The following is a 23,199-nucleotide window of genomic DNA, read 5'->3' as shown; positions in this document are numbered from 1 at the left end:
TAGAGAGAAAAAAAAAAAAAAGTGTTTGGAGCAAGTAAACTGGTTTTTCAAAAATAGAAGCGCTCTCTCTGTTATGCAATATTCCAGAGGTCCACTTTTACTACAAGGTGTAACACTTATTGATTGACTAATTAAGCCCATATTTGGCAATTTGAATAAATGGTACATCTGCTTTTACTAAGCATTAACCACACCGAGAAAGTTAAATACGAGATGGTACATTTGTCAAATAGCTGCAGCATTCAACAGTTTCCCTGCTGTTACCATAAAATACAGGTTGCAACGCAGATTACCTTTAAAGAATGAGAAAGGGAAGACTGCTGGTGACACGGTGTTTCTGAAACACCCGTGAGAACGGGCAGCCGCCCCCAAGGAGCGCGGGCGCTCCCGGGCCGGGAAGGCGGCGCGCGGCCGCCCCCTGCCGGCCGCCCGCGGGTAGAGCCGCTCAGCTGGGCTCCGCCGGGCAGCGGGTCTGCACCTGGGCACCCGAGGCAGAGCCCTTCCAGAAGGACGCGGGTGCAATAGAACTTGAAACAGGATTTCACGGAATGAAATTGCCACTGCTCAAGCTGTGAATCAGACTTCGAATTGACTTCTGTATTTCGGGAAGTACTAACAAAATGTGTAAGATGAGAAACACAGTAAAAGACATGTAGCTGAGGGTGCTGACAGCATCCTTTCCACACACATATACTAACAAATTAAAAACCAAAAGCCTTGATAAAGGTGTAGGGTTTGTACTTATGTAAAAGGACAAGCACCCAATAGCCCTACACTCTTACCCCAGTTGCCTGAAGATGTTGCCGGAACTCATCCATTGTCGTGTTTGAGATGCTCATGTCCCTGAACATTCCTTCCAGTTTAGACGTGAACTGACATCCACATTCAGTCTAAAATACACAAAATAACTTGTTGTGCCAGCATTATGAAAATAGAGCTTCTGATACGTGAACTACAAGACTAAGAGTTAGTTTATAAATCTCATAAAAATGGTAGTTTCTGTACATTTGTTAACTGGGATTCCCATTTGCATTACCTTAATAACTTTTTTAAAAGTTTGATTTTTTTATATAAGGATCTAACCCTACATGTATCAAAACTTGCTTTCCTTCTCCTTTATCCATTATTGTATTTTTGGTTTCTTTTTAGCTTCCTATCTCATCTTAAAGAAAAAAAAAAAAATCTGTGAAAGCTTATCAGACCAAGACATACACTTTCACCTGCTTTTTAGCATGATACTGTAAAGGGAAATGATCTTTTTTTTTGTATCAGAAAAACACCCTGTTGTCTGAAGAGTGTATAATTTTAAAGGCTTACTGCAGATTGCCAAGTAACATTATTAGACATTTTGATAATCAGGGACATATGTATACATATATACGTGTGCACAAACACATGCATTTCAGTTGCATGTAAAGGACTTTGTGCCTATTTCTAAGACATACTTTGACATCTACGGTAAAGACAACCATGTTGGCTTCAGCATCCTAACCACTGTGCAAAGACATGAGAACGACATGACATGAGGCAGTTCCAGTCCACTGATTCATCTTGCAAACATATGCCCTGTGCCTTCTAAATTGCCAGGCTAGATGAGATAGAGAGGTAACTGGGAAGGAATCAATGCCAATAATTTGGAATTAATGCTGGTAATTTGGAGAAATCTGATGCAAACAGGCTTCACTCACTGACAGAATATGAAGGTCAAAAATGAGGATCAGTGAAGTTTGATTTTAGGACCAAATCACTCTGGTTCAGAAGTTCCCTAGCCATTTATCATGCCAACTAGGAAGAAGCTGCATTAGAACTTGCTTCAAGGACTGTTCACCTTTTAGGTTTTACTTTCTTCTTCATCTCTTGGCCTATTTAATCGGCAAACCAAACCAGCTAAGGAAAACCTCTTTCTAGACACTGATTGGGTGGAAAAAAATTTCCCTATCTATCTCAAACTACTTAATCAGAAAGGAATTGAGCATTCTCACCAATCTGCAGATGGAAGCAACTAAAAAACAACAGTGCATGCAATAAAAAAATTATACCATGAATAACAGAAAATCTAGCATAAAAACCAGTCTTGTCTTCAAATCCGGTCACTAGATAACGGAAGTTGTCCTCTTATTTGGGAAGTCTTAAATTTTGGAGAAAAAAATATTTTCTTTTCTAGGTTACTCTCTCATCACAGGTGCTTTCCAGTATTTTGTTTTTCTTTTATTTCCACAAAATTATTCATAAAAGCCTTTTTTAGTTTCTGTTAGGGCTCTAAAATCAGATCTGTATTTTACAGCAATAGAGATTTATGTTATCTATATATGCCTTATGAAAAAACAGAAGAAACCATATTTATGAAAAAAAAATGAAGTGTATACACATACTGTCTTACCTTTAATTTAGATATCATATTTTTCTCAGAGTCATCGGAAACGCTCTTGTTTGTGAGAAGTCTTCTTGCCAAGTGCTGCTTGTAATAGCGTTCAAAAACATCTTTCTCTTGCATAAACCTAAATAAAACCATTGCCTTATCCAATATAGTTTCTACTTCTTGCTCTGTTAGCTGTAAAAGAAATAATTTGCTGGTTTTAACCTTCCAGCACAAGTGTCTTATACAACCTAAATACTTAAAGTAATTCACAGCAAGTGAATGATCTAACAGTAGCCTATAAGGAAGCCAACAAACCTGGTCCAACATGTGAACAACAGAGCCAAAAGAACCGTGCACAAACGCAACAAAGTGGGGAAAGAAATATATCTAAAATGGAGGGAAAAGCAATTGTGAGGGAGAAGGGAGATCATGGATACATAGAATGCCTGGTAAATATAGCAGAAGTTCCTGGATAAGATTTTAAGTGTTTTTAAAAAAGCACAAATGGAAACCAATATTAGGAGTACGAGAAGTTAGCTTAGAATAAAAGCTTTTAAATGTTAAGACTCTTTTTGCAAAGCCTGCCTAGTGACACAACAAATAAAATGATTATTTATTAATAAATAGAATTTACTATTTGAATCCCAAAGCATAAGATGCTTGCAATAATAGTCAGCTTTATTCAGAGTCACTGAAGCCTCAGCTGAACCATCCTGTCCAGTTCCAGATGCTGTACCTTGAAAAGTTTCATGAAAGAAACTATGAAGTAAGACTGAAGAAAACAGCTGTACTTAAGCTAGAAGAGACAGATGTCGCAATAGTCCTCTGTTATGTAAAAGCAGTAAAAAGAAGCAAATTGTTTCCTCTGCCCAATTGACTTAATTATTCAAAAGAAATTACCAGATATTGAGAATAACTGCCAAATTATAAAGACATTTAAGGAACTGATATTTAAGTTTTCAAAGGAAGGGAGCTGCAAAATCTGCTACAATCCGATTTCATTTTTTGAGGGTGTATCTGCAAGAAGTAATCCAGGTATTTTGCTTCAGAGATGGGGGACAAGCCACACATCATCTTGATATTTCCTTGCGCCTTACATTTCTGTAAGTTTAGAACTAAAGTGTTATGGGCTCAGATGTGTTACATATATTTTTTTAAGGCAGTATTGCCATTTATCTTAATATTAAAATCATTCTTGCTGAAGTAGCTTAGTTTAATCCGATCCAAGTTAAAGAGAGAATGCTCTTTAATTTATACTTACTCCCTTGACTCCTTTTTTCAGCTTATCATCAATAAATAATGAGAGGTACTCTGGAGACCTAGAGTTGAGGTTGAGGAAGTACTCAAAGTCACCCGCAATAGTCTGTTTGAAGAGTCGATCATTATTGAAAGATTCTTGAAGAAATCGGTCAAACCTACTCTTCAAATCCAGTAAACCCTTTAAAAAAAAAAAAAAAAAGTATAAACTTTTTCATTGATTTGAAGTTGCAAGCTGTAAAACAGTAGTAACAGGTGAAGTTGTCGTGAAGACCACGTCTACAGTCAGAGATTCTGCAAAGCTCTCATGTTTGGCATTGTTAGAAAGTATCTAATAAATTGAAATGAGATTTCAGATACCTATAGCTGCCATAAATACCTTATGGAAGCAACTTTCAGATAAACTGGCTAAAATACTGTTGTCAAATACTGGCGTGGTTTGCTGTAACAGGCTACTCAAAGATTAAGGAAGTTTTTTAATCACCCTTGTTAAACAGGCTAGTTTACCATATTTTTAAATCCACAACTTAAAGGAGGTATTTGTTGTACTTGTTAAGCCTTTTCTATTTCAAATAACATTAACAAAGTCACTATCATAAATACAGGATACGGGGAAGATGAGGCTAAACACCCATTAACTGCAGTCCTTGAGCTACTAAGCAAGTCTGAGGAGGAAACACACTGCAACAACAGGCCTAATCTTGGATTTTTTCCCCTTGTCATTTCCACCTAGGGACACAGGCTGCATTAGTTAGTTGCATGTTTCTTGCTGATCTTTAAGAGTTACTGTGAACATAAGAAAGTTAGAAACAAGCACTAGCTCTCCAGTCATCACAGTGTGAAGTTCACAGGCCTGAACTGAACCACTCTTCCTCTGAGCTAAACCATTAGATCCTTGACATCATTTTTAGGGTTTGCACCATCTTCACCCAGAGTTAAAACAACTGGGTGCAAAGGGGGAAACCATCTTAAAATCACCAGAGCACCTTGCTAAGTATGTATGATACACACAGGGTTTAGACTTAACTAATACAGCATTCAAGGTGGGGGGGAAGAACATTTCACTGGAGAGTTAAATTTACCATGGATAACTGCTGCCCACAAACTGTTCAGGTTAAACAATCCTAAAGTCCTTGGTTTCTTAAGAAATTTTTTATATGTGGTTACTTAAAGAAGCCATTCAAGAATTACTCAAGGAAGTAGTAATGTTTCTTAGGAACTCACCATCTCACTTAAAGGAATGGTCTTTAGACAGGCTAATTAATGTGTATTAGAAATTTTAAATTCAATGTAAATCCCACTATCTCTCTGTTTACCAAGGTTAGCTTATGCCTCCTCTCCAGGAGTACACCATCTGAACAACCTGCTGTTAAATAGGAGAAACTGTTAGTACTTTAAATTACAACAGCATTTCAACATCCCTTAAAATTATTATAATAAGTTTTAAATCTAATCCCCTGGCAATGCTTTTGCAATCATCTCACCAATTATGCTCAGGGTTTGGTGATGTCATGTTGCAGAAGCAGTGCTGGACTATGATGAAGTTTTTTTCTTGATGGTATAATATAGCTTCCTCATTTGTCTTCTTACTGCTATCTAAGTCCTTGAAAGATGCAGATGAACATGGCTGAGATGAGAAGAGTGAGGTGGTTTCTCAATTCACAGGCATTTTTCTCTTCTTCCATCATGTCAATGGAAGTGGAGGATAAACCTGTTTGGGGGTTTAACGGTAATCAAGTATCAACCCCTTCCTTAGGACATCTTCATGAGATGGTTGGGGTACATACTAATAAGCTGAGGATGAGCTCTGCCAAAGCACATGCAGTATTGGCTGTAAGTCTTTTTCAGCTTCGTTATGCTATTTGCCTTTGTAGCAGGAAACATTGATAGTATCTTTAAAATTAAGTTTTTAACTCTTTCTCAGTTAAGTTTTTTATGACATCTCTTCAGGTCCATCAGGATGTAAAAGGAGTGAAAATTACTTCAAAGTAATCCAGACACTTATTTTCCACATCACTTGCCCCCCTCCCCCCCCTTTTTTTAAAATCCTACCACAAAGACTAATGTAACAGCCCTTAATGATTAAACCCAATAAATTTCAAAGGGAATTCTCTCTTCTTTTTAACAATCCTTGGAGAGGTAATTCTTGTCCAAGCTTGGTAAAAAGTTTGCTTCAGCATTGCCAGAAAATCAATAATCCAATCAAAATGTGTTTATACTCAAATGGCTTCTTATAATAGTAACCAGTTCTAGCAATGTTATTGATTTCAAACAAAACAGCAAAGATAATAGACATACAGCATTTCTCACAAAGATCAGACACAAGGACTCCAACTACACATTTAAAACAGCCAACAAGTTAATGTTTAATGAATACACATTTTCATGTTAAGTATAAAACATCTTCCAGTGATAAAAAAATTTCTTTCAAGTTCAATGAACTCTAAGGACTTTATGTGCAAATTTAAAACTATCTTCTCAGAGACAATGGGAGAGAAAAGATGACAAACACTCCTGAAACATATTTTGCAACCTTGATAAATTAATGGTACATATGATTTCTTACTACGGGATGGAGAACAAGAAAGAAAGCTTGTGCCTCCTAGTTTGCAGAAGTGTCCTACTTTTCAGGGAGACTGAGAATGAAGCAAGTAATTCGTTATGGTTTATAACACATTCACCTCTCAGTCAGTTAAATCCTGCCACATGATTTTTGTCTCAATAAACGTTGATACTTAACATTACATAAAATTAAACAAAATAGACACTATAAAGCTATTTGCCAGCAGATGTACAACTCACTCTGGAGGCAAATACAATTTAAGACAACCCAAACAGTTCCAGTAGTTATATAATTAGCCCAAGTATGTGGTTTAATAAAAGCAGCTACCAGAAGCACAAAACCCAAGCATGTACTTTCCAAGAAACTTAGGTGGAAGATGAGTTGTAAACACATCAGAAAATTCACAAAATGTACACTTTAAACAAAAGTATAAGTGTAGCTTATTAATAATAATCCCTTCTGAAACAATATTAAGGTTTACCTTATCAATCATGTCCTTAACTGCTATTCTGGGGAACATGGGAAAGATCGAAGAAAAGAAAGTTAAAATATTTAGCTACCTGAATGTAGTCAACTGGATTCTTTCCTTCTCCCTCTTCAGAAACTAGTGCTTTGCCTTGTTCTCTCAGGTATGAGCTCATGCACTCACACATTGTCTTCAGACCATTTGGCACACGGCTAAACAACTTGTACATACAAGCAAGGTCTGTGAACAAGAATGAGATATTACGCAGGACACCCTGTTATACTTCTGTAACTCATTCATTTCACAGCAAAAGACAACAGCAAAAGTTCAGCCACTTGTGCCACAAAGAGCATCCCAGAACAGCTTAGACACTGGAATCTTATGATGTCCCCCTTCCTCTACCCCTGCAACAAAGGTTGCATTCAATTATTCTAGGTTGCCTGTAGCATGGAATCTGCTACTGCTGATCCCCAGGCCAGCAAAAGTTGATGCTTACACTAAAGCAAAGTGCACTTAAAGCTTCAATAAGATTAAGTTTTCCAGCAGTATTTAAGAATCTAGTTTACAAGACCATAATCTCAAAATCAAATACTGTGTTAAAAGTTATAAGAAAAATCTCAGTTAAAGCAAATAGGACAACACTAATGAGATGTTTGTTTCTGTATTAAACGCAAAAACTTGTAAAAATTAGAGTTTAATTCATATTTGTCTTAAAACGAGCCATGTAATTTTATACTATTTTGTTTCATCCATCTAAAATCTTGATAAGTGGCTTCACTTAAACGTGGCTTTCCAAAACAGCAATTGATCCTTGTGTGTTTATGTGAAATCTTATCTTCACAATGCAGCAAGTACTTCCTCTCTAGTATTTAACTAAATCAAACGAAGGCCTATGAAAGTTAAACTAATTCCTGTATCTTACGAATACCCTTCAATATCATTGTACCCTCAGCCTGAAGGCTATCTTAACTGGATATTAAAGAAAAAAAGGTTTAGTATAGTATCATCACTTTCATTTTCAATACAGTAATTCTCTTTCCTTACAGCTAAGAATTTTGCTAACTTTGTCACTCTATCACCTAGTAATTGTGAAGCTGCTTTAATGAACAAAGGCCATTAATCTAAGTAGCATGTTCCCCCATTCTCACAGCTTTAGTGCGAGCAGCGACTTCCAAATATAGATACTACAATCACTCTCTTCATTACTCTGCTTTAGAAACTTATGTTCTATCTCTCCATAGCAATTTTCATTCAGTCATTCTGTCCCACATTAACCTCTGTCAGGGAAAACAAATCAAGCCAAGCCCTTTTTCAACCACTTTGATAAGCTTATTCTTGTCTTTTAGAAACAGCCAACTTTTCTGCAAAGGCCTCTCCCCAAGAACTGGTCCTGCAATACTTGTATTTAATAAGTTGTTTACACTAGCCCTTTTTAAATAACAGCCTGTTGTCCAAAAAACTTCGATGCATTTTGACAACTCATGGAAAACAGGTAACAAAGACCATTGCCACAGATTTTTACTTTTCTAAACAGATACTTGGCTTACCAATAGAGTACCTGTTTCTGGTACTAAATTGAAACAAGTTAGACGTATGGGCTCTGTTTTAAAAGACCTCTAGAAGTCTCTGAAGTAATATTCTCAGATGTTTGCAAAACAGAGCCACCAAAGTGATTTGACAATTATGCAGGAACACCAACATTAAGCTCCACTTATCCTACGTTTAAAAACAATACGCAGTATCGTAAGCATTTCTGTCTCCCATATGATGCAGTCTTACCTTCTGTCTTCCCATTTTTCAGCATATGAACTAGCCCAGAGTTCTCCATTTCCACTATAGTTTTCATATGCTTGGAAATAAGCTCCCTCTCAACAACTTTCACAATTGGTTCTTCTGTTGATTTATCCAGACAGTGCATCACCCGTTCTATTTCTTCATTAATTCTAGCTTCTACTTTCTTTATATATACAGAAGCACTGTTTTCAGCTAAAAATTTCTGACTTTCCATCTGTGATTAACACAAATTAATACTTTAGACTTTTTGTTTTTTTAAGAAAGGGAAAAAGGAAACGTACTGGTTATTTCAGATCAGCATTGATAAGCAAGTTCAAATCAAACCCAGGATGTCCGGCAAATGCGATCATTATACCCCCAAGATTTACATACATGCTTAACACAAAATAAAGGTTCTATTACACTGATTGTGTTACATACAGAAGGGGGTACATGCACCATGAGCATGGTATTTTTCATAATAAAACAACCTAAGCCAATGTAGTTTACAGTTACCAATTAGAGTTTTAGCCACAGTCCAAAGAAAACAGAAGGATAGGGAGAGGGAAGAAATACCAGTTGATAGCATATTTATGAGTTGTGAGGATCAACAGTTCTCATTATCTCGTTAGTGACAATGCTGAGCACGTTATTTCTCGTCAAACTGTTTTTATCCAGACTGGTCAGCACAGCCTTTTGGAGGAAAGATTTTTTTTTTTTTAAGGCCAAGCTAAGAAGTAAATGAAAATAATTCTTTTTCTTAATTTTATGTAGCACTGACGAAAAACAGAATGCAATGACTTTTAAAAGGTTGTGTGACACATGCTTCCAATTTTCAAAGAAGTTTGGAGATCAGAGGATATGACAGTTGATCTTGCATAAGAACTGGGAGACTGACAAATTATCTTATCTAGATACCTTTTAACATGTTTTACAATTTCTATCAAATTTCAACAATAAAGGAGCATGATAACACTCAACATCCATTCAGCTGGCTTTTTTCCCGAAACTATCTCACAGAAAACCTCAGGAAACATTCAAAATGTGTTATTCAGTGTTTGGTCAACAACTGGATAACCACTTGGATTCAGTTCATTCCTTGACTCAGTTCATTTTATTACAAAATATAACTCACTAATGTAGGAACTATAAAGGAAACAAAGATTACTCAAAAGCAGTCTGACAAGGAGTCTTCCCTCTCCATTCCCAGCCTGAAACAGTTTGAACCTTTCGTGCCACTGGTATTTCAAAGAGACTGTGGCTACAACGCAGGGACAGACTAAGTTGCATCAAATAGCCCAAAGCAGGCACAAGATCAGCGTAACGATTACTTCACATGCTATTAGCACCCATATTTCAAACTTACATTCCAATTACGGTAATTCTGTAAAATTTGTTACTTTTTCCACAAATTAGCAAAATTTTTTCTTCCTTCATTTAACAAGGTGGACATACTCATCAAATAAGTAGCAATTACTTAAAGTACCACCAATTCTCACAATTCCAAGCAGTTATAACAACATTCCAAATATGATATTACAATGTTGTTGTACCTGAAAAAATTCTGCAGACATCTCCAAAAACGGAGCCTCAAAATCTTCTTCATAGACTGACCTTCCTTCAAGACCTAGAATCATTAACATCTGGCAAGCATTTCTTATTGCGCCTCTGCCAAAAAGTAAGTTGTTAACAACTTGAGAAATCTACATGCTTGTAAGAGTACACAGCAGAACAACAACTCAGAACATAATAACTTAAATAAAAAAAGAGTAATGGAAAGTCCATGCTAAATCTGTTTGGTACATGACAGGTTTTCAAGAAGATTACAGGAGCGAGATTATTTTTTTCTGTTCTAAATTAAGGAGCTGACAATATCAATTAAATATTTTAAATACAATGATAGGGAAGCAGGTCTCAAGTTCTACTACTGAAAAGCTATTAAGAATATATTTCAACATACAAGAAAATAACCAAAAATACTACTTCAAAGAAAACACAAAACTGCATATCTAGGTTGGAACTGAGCAATTCAAAACAATTGCAAAGATGGAAGTTGCTGTGCAAAGTCTGTTTTTTTTTTGTTTTGGTTTTTTAATGTTTTGTTTTTGGTGTGTGTGTTTAAGACCACAAAAATTAAGATATCGGCAAGTTAAGCAGTTGGTTAGGCATAGAAACACATCAATAAAACGTGAAAACAAAAGCACTGCATCCAGGAAAAAATTCCACTTTCTGGCAGTAGGGGACAATACACAGCTGTTCCCAGGGAGTACTTTTCCCTTCATAAATTGCATGTTGGGCAATCTCAATCACATAGCTGCAGCCAAAGTAGCATGGAGTTTACGCATCTCCACACCCCGCAGCTGCTCTGAAACTGAAGAAGCACAGGGAAACTCGCAAAGTTGAAGCTTCAGACTTAAAATTTCAAACTTCAGCTACAGTATCTAGAGTGTGTGGCACAAAACTCCACATGTACTAAACTGGCTCAATAACACAAGGAACAGATTTAAAAGCTCAGAGATGCAATTGAACTACCAAGAAACAGATGGATCAAAACATGAGGAATAGAATTTAAAAAGACGACTTCAAAAACAGAAAAAAAACCAACCACCAAAACACAAATACAAGAAAAATTAAACCACCTCTTGATACAGAGGAAATAAGAGTAACAAAAGGCAGAGAATTGTCAAAACTCCGCTTTATAACAAAATACTCTGGCACAAGGATCCACAATGGAGGGATTTAACAAAAGTTTTAATAAAAACCACAAGACACATAAAAAAAATTAACCCATTTACCATTATGCTAAACCTTAATGTACAAAGAAATACGTTATTCCAGGTAATGGAGAAATTTTACTTGTGATCAGAAATGCGGCCTTAAATAATGATGTATTTGTGTATGTTCTTGATTCACTCTTAAAAATTGACAGTTATTACTTACAGCAAAGGACAGTCACTTACAAACATCTTACCTGTCTACAACTTCTCCTTTCCGTTCTCTTGCAATCATATCCAGCAGAGTTTGCCGCAGGTGATCCCTAATACAGCCATAGCGTACAACTTGATCTCGAAAAATAATCAAGCCCAAATTGTAGACATTCTCCACGTTATTTTGTTGTACATACACACGGTCCTACAATGAAGCCATGCACAGCAATACAATTTTAAATTCAGTACACCCATGCTATTCAAAATTTGAGATTGGGACTGGTCATACTTGCACTATACAGAAATAATCAAATAAGTTTTCTCTCCTTTCTTCATAAAAAGAAGTTATGAACACACTCAAAATTGAAAATCAGACCCATTTTCCAAAACTTCAACTACATAGGAAGGCTACTTTGCTTAACTGCGGAGGCACAGCATTTATGACTAAGGCATGCCATAACAAATCTACAGCCTTGCCACTTTTTTGTTTGGGGGCAGGGCATCTCCAGATACTGACAAAATTCAGGGCACAATCTGAAAGAGGTTTTACTTATCTACTCAAACCCCTTCCATCCATCCCTTATCGTTCTTTAATAAAAATTATTTAATTTTTCCCCATCTCCCGCGCATCTTCCTTCTTCCTACCACTCCCTTTACGCAGAGGGTTCCCCCTCAGCACTCAGTGAAATTTCCTGAAATAGCATCATTAGATGAATGGAAGTAAAGCCAAAAATGAGAATAGTTAAAATCAAACTATTTATGGGTTGGTACTGCAAAATTGTACGTAAGGACTTCTGTTGAATTCCCCCCCCCAGAAAAAGTCACTTGCATTCCACTTGAGCAATTGTCTTGAAAACTTGTTACGTTTCATTAAAATCACACACATACACACACACACCCCCAAGAAAGAAAAGAAGAGGGAGAGACAAAAGAATAATTTTTGTGTTTCAATATGGGTTTAAATTCTACCTCCTTGCATAATCTCAGTCTATAAGAAGGATCGAGCTCCTCAACTATCCCCTACCCCTATGCTACCTATGTTTAAAAATTGAGGCTGATCCTCAGAACACTATTCCAAGTCCGTATAGCCCACACACCACTATATGGAGTTGATCGAGACACTGATGAGCAGAAACCCTGAGTTTCTTACTGCTACTTGCAGAAGCACTTGGAAATTTTGTCTCCCCTGTTCCGTTCCTCTCTCCAAACTTATAAACTCTCTAGAAATGACAGACTATTAATACAGTTACTACTAGACAGAAAATTAGTATATTGACTTAATATCCAGTAGAGCTGTACTGGATAAGACCAGACCATTTAAAATAACATTAATAGAAAAACTGTGAGATTTTACGAACTATTTGAGATGAGCAATGATTTTTTTTTTTTCATTTCTGTCAGGACATAATCCATTCCTCTAATATAACAGTTGGGGTAATTACTAAAAATACTGCTTTACTACCATTTAAGCCTCAGGATGACATTAAAAGAAGTTAAGAGTTTTGTACCCACTCACAAACCTGATTGTGTTAAGGTTTTCTGAGACTTTACATAGCTATAACAAAATTAAATAACCAAATTCTATTAAGCATTAAGGTCAATGTTTGAAACTGAATATAAAGATTAGCTCCTCTGATGGTTCCATCAATTATCTTAAGTGTTTTATCACACTCAAAATTGAAGTGTAAAGTTACTCAAACACCTAGAAAATGAAACACAAAAAATTATGCTTCAGACTACAGAAAAGATTACAAAATTTTAAGTTTACATAAATTCCACAATCAGAAGAAATTAGAAGGAAAAGATACCACACCCTTTAGCATTTTAGCAGCTGAATTTACATGGCAAAATTATCCATATACTAATTATATGCCAGATTGCCACCTGATGACCAGAGGAAAGCAAAACACCAGGTTCCGCAATTCAGGAATGATTTCCTACTCACTCCCTTCAGACAGGCAACACTTAATTTAAATGAAAAAACAAGATGGGAACAGGTCAGATATGCCCACTCTGTGGCTCATGAAGCAAGCTCAGTTCTGCCTCAAACCAAAAATTTACTAATTGGTCTCATGAAATGAGTTTAGCAACACACGGCGGTCTAGATCTTTGGAATGTGTTACTCTAATTTTTTTGTTATTTAGAAACAAGTTTATTTATTTCACTCCCTATTTAGACACCTGTATCAAGAACATAAGTAAACGTGATTCTAAAGTAAGACAAGCTTAAAATACACTTTCAAAGAGATAAAAGAAAAGATTAAAAAGTAATGTCTAATATGCTGTATAACTTCAGGAGAAAAGAATATATGTATTATTTTCAAAGAATATTCAGGCCTCTGAAGCACAGGCAGCACAGTATCAAAGTGGATTAAAGCCATGGCCATGACTCATCTGCACAGTTTCTGCTGTGGCAGTGCTAAACACTGTCATTATGAAATAGTAAGTGCACTAGAAACTTTTCCTGGTGCAACAGCAATGCCTTTTTAGTAAGGCAGATCACTCTACAACACCCAAATTCGAGTAGCAGCATCAATGTTTCTGATACTGCTCATCTGCTTACCCTCTCTAACAGATCACTTTTACTGTTTACTGGCAGCTCTCCCAACCTAAAAAGAATAATCTTAGAGACAGGAAGCCCCATTTGGGAACAGGTTTGACTGACAAGGCTACATACTACTGAACAGCAATCCCTTCCCACAGGGAGAAGCAGCAGGTGCGTAAAAGGTAAGAGTAACTCTCAGGAGACAAGGGTGGAGTTTTCAGCCAACAATTATTCACAAACTACAGTGCTGCTTACGCTGCAGAATAGTTCTGATGTCAACTAAAGCAAGTTACCTACTGTAGAATATCACCAGCCACATTTTGCCTACCTCTGCATGGATGATGTAGCCTTCAGACACCGGGGGTGTGTGTGTAAGCCATGGACAGTGACAGTCATATGCCCCAAGGTCAAAACTCACATAGCCAATCTGTCAGTGCGGGCCTAACTCAAGACACCAGCTTTGTGCACCACACAGACGAGAAGGGAATATGCCTATAATGCAGCCAGGGGTGTGACTGCTGCGCTTGCATATCTGAAATTGCTTTAAATTTAACAAGTACTAATAGCAAAGAAGGGACACCACAGAATCCAGTTAAGCTCAATTTCCGTAAGATGTTCTGAGAATACTCATGCTCATGTAGCTTGAAAAGAAGACCAAACAACTGCACCTCCACTGCTACTGTTACATACAATAGCTAAATAAAAACTCTTGGAGGTGCACTTACCTATGCTGTATCTGTAAGTGAGACAATTTCAGATACGTCCAAATGCAGAATGTTACTTCACTACTGGAACACGCCTTAGTACCTGACTCGGCCTAGTCAAGATGCTACTTAGGACATGACTTCGGTGCTTCAGTGCCTCACTGCTTGCTGCAGACAGTGCCATGAATTTACAGAGAGTATTACATCTATTCTGGCACTGATTACTGTAGCCTAAACATATAAAACAAAAGAAGAGCTAGTGCCCATATACTACAAAATACAGTGGAACTATGTAAGCTGGAAGTTCAGTTGTGGAAACTGGAATATCTCAAGAAAGCTACATTTGTCTTTATTGTGCAATTCCAGGTGGCAAAACCTTACACTAGAACTACATTACACAACAGACCTGAAACCAAGCAGACTTTTACCAGAAGCACCATGACACAAGAGACAAGGTAATACTCTTTTTTTAAAAATGCAACTCCATGGTAAACTTTACAGTGTGTCTTGTGGAAGAGGTTCTGCACATAAAATGAAGTCCTGCCGTAAACTTCAAACGACAAGTAACCTAGTCATTATAACAATGCACAAACCCCACTGTAAAAATATACACCTTTCTAAAAAAGATCCTATTGAATTACTTTTTAAATTTCAATTACATTTATTTTATAATTTATTTATGGTTTAATTTTAAACCTTGGCTTATGCTTTAATTTGTAATCAAAGCACGTATTTTCTAATGAAGATTTGTCTTATGACCCTCCAAGTCAAAGACAAGGAGGAAGTCTGCCCTTGCATCAGCTCCTTGCATTAGACAGTTCTAGCTAATAAAGATTAATTTATAACCATAAAAACCATGCTACATATGGATGTTTAACAGACATCAGTGCTCCTAAAGTTTGAGAAGTTTATAAAACCATTTTAAAAGAAAAATTTATTATGTTTACTATTATACTACAAAAATATTTAATTGTAGATGTGTCTTTTCTGTTTCTTTGGGTCTCATTTTGGTATAAGAACCCTATTGAAGGCAAATAATTAGTAAAGTGGATGCCTGAACTGAACATTCACTTGAAATAATTAGGAACTGTTGAACAGCACATGAAAGACTATATCATAGAATCACAGAATGGCAGGGGTTGGGAGGGATCTCTGGGGATCATCTTGTCCAACCCCCTGCTTGAGCACACACACCCGGAGCAGGGGGCACAGGAATGTGTCCAGGTGGGTTTTGAATGTCTCCAGGGAAGGAGACTCCACAGCCTCCCTGGGCAGCCTGTTCCACTGCTCTGGCACCCTCACAGGAAAGGAGTTTTTTCGCATGTTTAGGTGGAACTGCCTGTGTTCCAACTTGTGCCCGCTGCCCCTTGTCCTGTCATCGGGCACCACTGAAAAGAGCCTAGTCCCATCCTCCTGACACCCACCCTTCAGATATTTATAAGCATTGATGAGATCCCCCCTCAGCCTTCTCTTCTCCAGGCTAAACAGACTCAAGCCTCTCAGCCTTTCCTCATAAGGGAGATGCTCCAGTCCCGTGGTCATCTTTGTAGCTCTCCACTGGACTTGCTCAAGCAGTACCCTGTCCTTCTTAAACTGGGGGGCCCAAAACTGGACACAGTACTCCAGATGAGATCTCACTCGGGCAGAATAGAGGGGGAAGATAACCTCTCTTGACCTGCTGGCCACACTGCTTTTAATGCACCCCAGGATACTGCTGGCCTTGGCCACAAGGGCACGTTGTTGGCTCATGGACAGCTTGTTGTCCACCAGCACTCCCAGGTCCTTCTCAACAGAGCCGCTTTCCAGTAGTTCATCCCCCAACCTGTACTGGTACATGGGGTTGCACTTGCTTTTGTTGAATTTCACATATTCCAGAGGTATTCATATTTATTTATTATTCTATTCTGAATCTAAAATATAACTGCTGTAACAGCACTCACAAGCTTCAGAAGTCAACGCGTTGCCCTCATGAGCACAAAGAATACTTAAACAGCTCTCGTCTTCCCCCAAAAGTGCTAAGTGATACATGTAACCCATCCTCAAAGAGGGGATTTCTTGGTCCTCAATATACTTGTCAATACACTAAAACAGGAACAGCTAATAAACCAGCTTTCTCTGACATTGAGAGATCAAAGATTTACTGAATTTAAGAGCAGCAGATAACATTGCATTATCCACTCTGACCACCTATGTACCTTGGAGCATCCAACACCTCCTGTACTGAAATAATACATAGTATTTGGCTAAATACACAACAGCTACTCCCCTAGAAAGCTCTGGATTCCATCTTTTAATAGTTCTGAAAATTTACCACTAGCTTTGGTAGATTATTCACATTTTAACTATTCTTGAGTTTGCCCAGATGCAGCTAGCAGCAATTGATTTTTATTTGTCCTTCACAAACAGATTAGAGATTCCAGGATTTCTCATAGCGATAGTACATCTTAAACAAACTCTCCATCTTCGTTTTGGCAAGATAAGATACACAGATCATTAAGTGTCACTGAAGGCATTTTATCCAGCATCTATCTTTAGATATGTGGTCTTTTCCCAACTTTAAAAACCCAACCAACCCACACAAAACCTACAACATGAGTCAGTAAATCCGTTTTAAAAAAATCAAAAAATAAGGTATGTGGCTACAATAATTACTCCAAACTCTAATTTTGAGTAGCTTATTAACTGAGTAGGATTTCTTCACAGCTAATACAAAGAGGTTCAATTTCATAGCATGAGATCTTTAACAGCTACAAGATAATATCTTAAGTCCAGTTGTTCAGCAGATAAGAGTACAATCTCAGTTAATGATCTTTTTTGACAAAAAACAAGCTATACCATTATCTGCCCTTCACTGTCTAATACTGCATTGTCATGGTTTAGCCCCAGTCAGCAACCAAGCCCCACACAGACGCTCACTCACTCCCCTTCGGTGGGACAGGGGAGAGAATCAGAAGAGTAAAAGTGAGGAAAATCATGAGTTGAGATAAAGACAGTTTAATAGGTAAAGCAAAAGCCACGCACGCAAGCAAAGGGAAACAAGGAATTCATTCACTCCTTCCCATGGGCAGGCAGGTTGTTCAGCCATCTCCAGGAAAGCAGGGCTCCATCATGCATAACGATTACTTGGGAAGACAAACGCCATCACTCCAAACGTCCCCCCCTTTCCTTCCTCTTCCCCCAGCTTTATATACTGAGCATGACGTCATATGGTGTGGAATATCCCTGTGGCCAGTTTGGGTCAGCTGTCCCAGCGGTGTCTCCTCCCAGCTTCTTGTGCACCCGGCAGAGCATGGGAAGCTGAAAAAGTCCTTGACTAGTGTGAGCGCTACTTAGCGACAACTAAAACATCTCCCCATTATCACCACTGTTTCCAGCACAAATGCAAAACACAGTACTATACATACTACAGTGAAGAAAATTAACTCTATCCCAGCTGAAAACAGGTTATGCATAAAGTACTATCTTCAGTATGATTTTTTTGGAGGGGAAAAAAATTTACATAAACCCCACAGTGTCTCAACACATATTTATTTTCCTTATGAAGTTATAGCCTTTGGCTAGAAGCTATGCAAAAATACATACTCCCCTGCATCCTCACAGCATGCCCACCATTCTGGGAATTTAAACATATACCAAGTGCCTAAGGCATAACACAATCCAGACACAAAAATACAAGGCCTTCTCTCTTCATAAAAGGCCTTTTCTGTTAGCTATCAGGTAAGTAACACTTTTTTCTTTTAAAATTACAACCATGCAACCAAAGATCAAATTCTCATCTATGTACACTGCTTAATCTTATAACATATGCTCCATATGAGCAACAAAGGATTCAATTAGAATTTAACATTCAAGGACACCGACTGTACCTAAGCAAAGTTATCCTTTTCAAACCCTTAAGCTTAAAGAAACAGCAACTACACCGGAAGTTTAAGGAGGCTTTACATCATCATGCTTTCCACAGTAAGAAACTACCACTATGTGAACTACAACGTGCAAGTAACATCTATAACCTGCCAGAATGGGTCTGGCTAGCTTCTTTTTTTAAAGAATTGCAAAATTAAACTATTTTTTGGATGCATTTTTCAAGTGATAATGGGATAAGCTGAAAGAAGAATCCAATTCTAATTTGTCACACACCAATAATAGTCTTGCATGCATATAGGGAATTCAAAACAAGGGACAGACAGTAGTCTTAAGACAACGACTGGTAAGCATGCCTTGCTTTTTACCCCTCCAACTAATTTGTTTACATTTGTCAAACAACGATTTACTGCATCAAGTTAAATGTGTGAAAAAGCAGACTACCCACCATATACATCAGAATGTCTCTAATCATCACCATTGCTGTTTGATGATCATTCCATGCTTGGTTTAGTGTCTGTAGAAAGTTGTTATTCAAGGAGTTTAACACATCTTCTCGCACCTGAAGCAAAAAAAAAAAAAAGATATATTGTCATAAACCCAACTCAGTTTCTCCTGCATCATTTAAATCTTAACAAGTTTTGCTTAAAAAAAAATCTTGCTTTTTCTATGAACTTGAATATTACACACAAGTTTTTGCTTTTCCTGCGCGCTTACCACCCCTACCCTGTATTTCACTTCTGTGGAAAAAATAAGCCTTCACACAAGTACAAAAAATCAGGCTAAATGCAAGAGCAACAAAATAAACATGGATATTAAATTTTAAAGGAATACCTGAAATCTCAACGTCAAAAATATTTTTTTTACAACTCCTCAAAGGTTTAGTTACCTGTACTAGTATTTCAATTAATGTTAACTTCACTATCACAAGCAATTTCAGAATATTGGGTGGTACCGGTAAATGTTACAAACAGGAACAAGTACAGGTGGAAAATTGGCCATGATGACATTTAGAAAGACATGCTAAGATAGCATAAAGTTACAGCAAACAACAGTTCTGAAAGGAAACAATCACTTGGTAAAGACCAGACTCTTGTACTATTAGTCCATAATCACCAACAAGACTCTGGCAAACAAAAGAAAGTCATCACTGTTTTTAGGAACTTATCTGCCAGTAGATTCATTTGTCCCACCAACTTCAGGCTTTATTTCTTTTTGATGCTACTACTCCCTACTAATAAAAAAGAACATCCAGTTTCATATTTTGATTTTCATGCAGTAGGCGTATACTACAGTGCTCAAGCTTTAAAAGAAAAACCAGAGGGAACATAAAAAAATTATTCCAGAGTTAACAAAATGTGTGAGTTGACTTTTGACATAACATGCAGAATACATTCTGCTCTCTGTTGTAACCGAACAGAATGTATTTTTACATTTATAGATTTGCATTTATGCTTGTGAGATGGTGTGGATTTCTGTACAGAGAATTCAAACAAGAAAATAAAACACACATGACAAGCAGCCAAAAAGCTTCACCAACGTCAGATGGAACCACCTGACAGACTTCATTCTGTCATTTAAGTTTTGTGAAGTTATTAGGCAAAACCTAGCATAACAAAAAATTCAGTCTGCCACACTACTACATGTACTCCATAAACTTAGATAAGCAAACCAGAAACACAGCATATCATATGAACACACTGGTCTCTTCTCAAGAAGCTGTGGAAACCTATCCCATAACATTCACCTTGTTATTGAATCTAGGTAGTATAGGTATGCTTGTAGGTTGTTCTGAAATCTTCAAACACCTACTTCCTAGACCTGAGCAAGGCCTCTCCTCCTTGCTTTTGGAAAACACAATATGCAGTTACAAGTCAAATCTACTGCTTAGCTGTCTTGTTCTTTCTCATAGTCATCATCATTTACCCTTTGGTCTCCCAAACATGTGTCCTGTTGTCATTCAATCTATGTGGCTTTTAGCTAAAATGTAAATATGCGTTAAAAACTCCATCAGCCCTACTGCAGAATCTCCCAGAACAAGAGAAACAAACATGATATGATTGCTTTCACTCCTTTAGTCAATATGGAAAATATGGGAAACTTTATTTGATAGATCACCTATACTAGTAAAATTCACCAAAGCAAAACTAAAAGCATGATCAGTTTATAAGCACAGAAAACCAGGTTAGGGACCGATCAATTTTACCCAAGCATATAAGGCCATCACAGAACTCTTCAAGGATCAAAGATTTTTTTCTTTTTTTTAAAAAACAGAGGCAGCGTGCCTGTGTAATTACACACATCCATCACAATAATCCTACTAGACCAGCCAGTGCCAAATCGCATTCTAACAGGTAGCAAAAGGGGGTGCTTGCCACCAGGTAGCAATGATGACTTCCTTCCAAGCAGACATGGGAACACTCAGATGTGTGCCATCTCTGCTCCATAGAGTATGCCGTGTGGCTTTCTGGAAACGTGTTTTAAATCCAGGTATGGATGTTGAACAACAAAACTAACCAAAGAGCCTCTCTGTGAAGTTTCTCAATGATGTTCTCGTAGGTTTATTTTAAGCTGCAGGCAGGTTTGGGAAGCACTCTTTTTGTTGGTAGAAAAGAACCAAATAATCGCTTAGAACAGCTGTCCAGTTAATAAACATTGAACACATTCCTTGTATGGGCCATGAATACAACAATATTACAGGAGAACTACTATAATGCACAAAACATGTTAGCCATGCAAAGGCGCAGAGTCAAATCACTTTGGTGGAATAAATGACTTGTACTAAAAAAATCGGGATATCCACACTCTTCTATAGAGAAGGAAGCCCTTCAGAGACACAGCTGCTGCTCTTCCAAAGCCTTAAGAGAAAGAAGCCCTTCAGAGACACAGCTGCTGCTCTTCCAAAGCCTTGAGAAAACTTCAATCTAAAAGATTTTTATCAGCAGAACGTTACTTTGAATTAGCTGAGCTTGTAGTGATTTCTATGACAATCTTTGCAGTTATGGAGTACAAAGGCAGGCATATCCAGTTTAAATAGGACTGTCCATATACAGTCTCAAAAATACATTAGCAGCTTCTTGTATTTGCAAGGATGAAATATTGCATCTGTAACTTCAGGCTCAACTGTATTTTATTATGGATATAGCTCTTAAGGAAATATAGCACCCCCCTCAGCAATCTCTTTAAGAACAGTTTGTTGGCATAAGCTTTCAATACCTTTAAATAACTCTCTATTAAGTGTACATAAAGCAGACTTATAACCTAGTATTTTCTCTCTTACAGTGCCTGGCCTGACACAGCAGCACAAATAGTTGAATTATGTAACTTCCACTACTGTAAGGACAGCCAGAACCTTCTGTGGGAAGCAGCAGTATAGAACCCTTCCTGAACTAAGACGTCAAGGTCTCAGACTTTGAATACAGAGTTTCTTCATCTTCTACAAAAGACCAAGTAGTCCAAAACGTAGTATTCTAAAATCTTATAGTTCCAACTAAATCAACAGATTAACTATGACTTTACCAGAGATGTCTGTTAACCCCTGCAGCTACTATCCTTTTGCTGAAAGGGGAAAAAAAACACTGAAGAATATTGATGATTCTGAACTGCACTTATTTTATGGCAATTCCCTCGCATCCTTTTGCCCTCCGTATAAATGCAGACTTGCACAAGATCATCTTAAAACATCATTAACGAAACATAAAGGCAGACAACACTTCACACATTGCCAGACTTAGATTACACCTTAATGCTCACTGATTTGTCTCCTACACAATTCCTCATGTCATTCCTCCCTATTTCATAAATGTTATGGAAATAATTTCAACACACACCCCCCTCCGAGTTTCCTCAGGGAGAAGAATCAGGAGATTCCCATCTTCTTTCTCCCCTTCTCTCTGTGACACCACAACATCAAATTTTAAAGCTTGCCAAGGAACCTAGACATACTTTTATAAGCCCCAGAGTAGACATGCTTCCTTTGCCCCATACCTTCTGCACAAGCACCACATTCAAGTCCTTCTGCACTTAACACTGCCACAATGACAGGCCCTGTGCCCCCTCACTGAAGGCTTTCTTGCATGCCTGCCTTTATTATTCTGAAATAGCATGTACTGTCACTACTGAACTCCACCAGTTGTATCAGGAAAGACCATGTCATAAGGCACTCTGGCATGCTAAAACCAGACAGTAACAGAAATGTTTGGTAAGATCAAGAAATCTTATAGGACATGAGAATATCCCAACCATCTATTCCTTTTCAGTAATGCTCTAGTATCTCCCCAAACCAGGACACTTCAGCTCATTTAAGTTTAGGACAGTCCTTTACACCTCTGAGTCTCTGACATACACTGCACAGAAAAAACAATAAAACTGTACTGGGCTTGGCCAAGAAATCAACCAATTCCCTTGTCACACACACAATTTACAGAATGTATATGATGTTGCATGTCATGAGTTTAGATTTCACTAGACTATGAAGTGTTCAGAAAAATGAAGGGAACTTTAAAAATATTGTCCTGCAAACTTTTTAACTTCAGGATTTTTTTATTCTAACACAAGCGATGTTGCTCATCATCAAATGGTTTAGGGAGTTGTAAACTAAGCTTTGTGCATTTGTTTTTTAAAAACATTTTTACAACATTTATTGAAGAAGTAACAGACTAAGCTCAAGAACTGTGAAGGAAGAGCATCCACATCAAGGTACAAGATTGCTGAAGGACAAGAAAGCGAGAGATCAACGAACTACC

At 37.5% G+C, this 23,199-nt stretch overlaps 1 protein-coding gene across 1 annotated transcript in view; it reads right to left on the bottom strand.

Annotated features, from left to right (window-relative positions):
- The window catches only part of CUL3 (cullin 3), a 59,975-nt gene that overhangs the window by 12,679 nt on the left and 24,097 nt on the right, over positions 1–23,199 (bottom strand). Inside the window, exons 3-10 of the mRNA XM_075099213.1 lie at positions 18,903–19,016; positions 11,390–11,550; positions 9,972–10,086; positions 8,425–8,653; positions 6,740–6,885; positions 3,621–3,797; positions 2,381–2,551; positions 783–890 (exon numbers count right to left, since the gene is read on the bottom strand). Coding sequence (XP_074955314.1) covers positions 783–890; positions 2,381–2,551; positions 3,621–3,797; positions 6,740–6,885; positions 8,425–8,653; positions 9,972–10,086; positions 11,390–11,550; positions 18,903–19,016 — 1,221 coding nt within the window. The remainder of the gene's footprint in view (positions 1–782; positions 891–2,380; positions 2,552–3,620; positions 3,798–6,739; positions 6,886–8,424; positions 8,654–9,971; positions 10,087–11,389; positions 11,551–18,902; positions 19,017–23,199) is intronic.

The sequence above is a fragment of the Phalacrocorax aristotelis genome, chromosome 7 (assembly GCF_949628215.1).
Source record: "Phalacrocorax aristotelis chromosome 7, bGulAri2.1, whole genome shotgun sequence".
Classification (NCBI taxonomy): Eukaryota; Metazoa; Chordata; class Aves; order Suliformes; family Phalacrocoracidae; genus Phalacrocorax; species Phalacrocorax aristotelis.
Note: the sequence above shows the minus strand (reverse complement) of the source record. Positions and strands in the feature narration are given on the sequence as shown.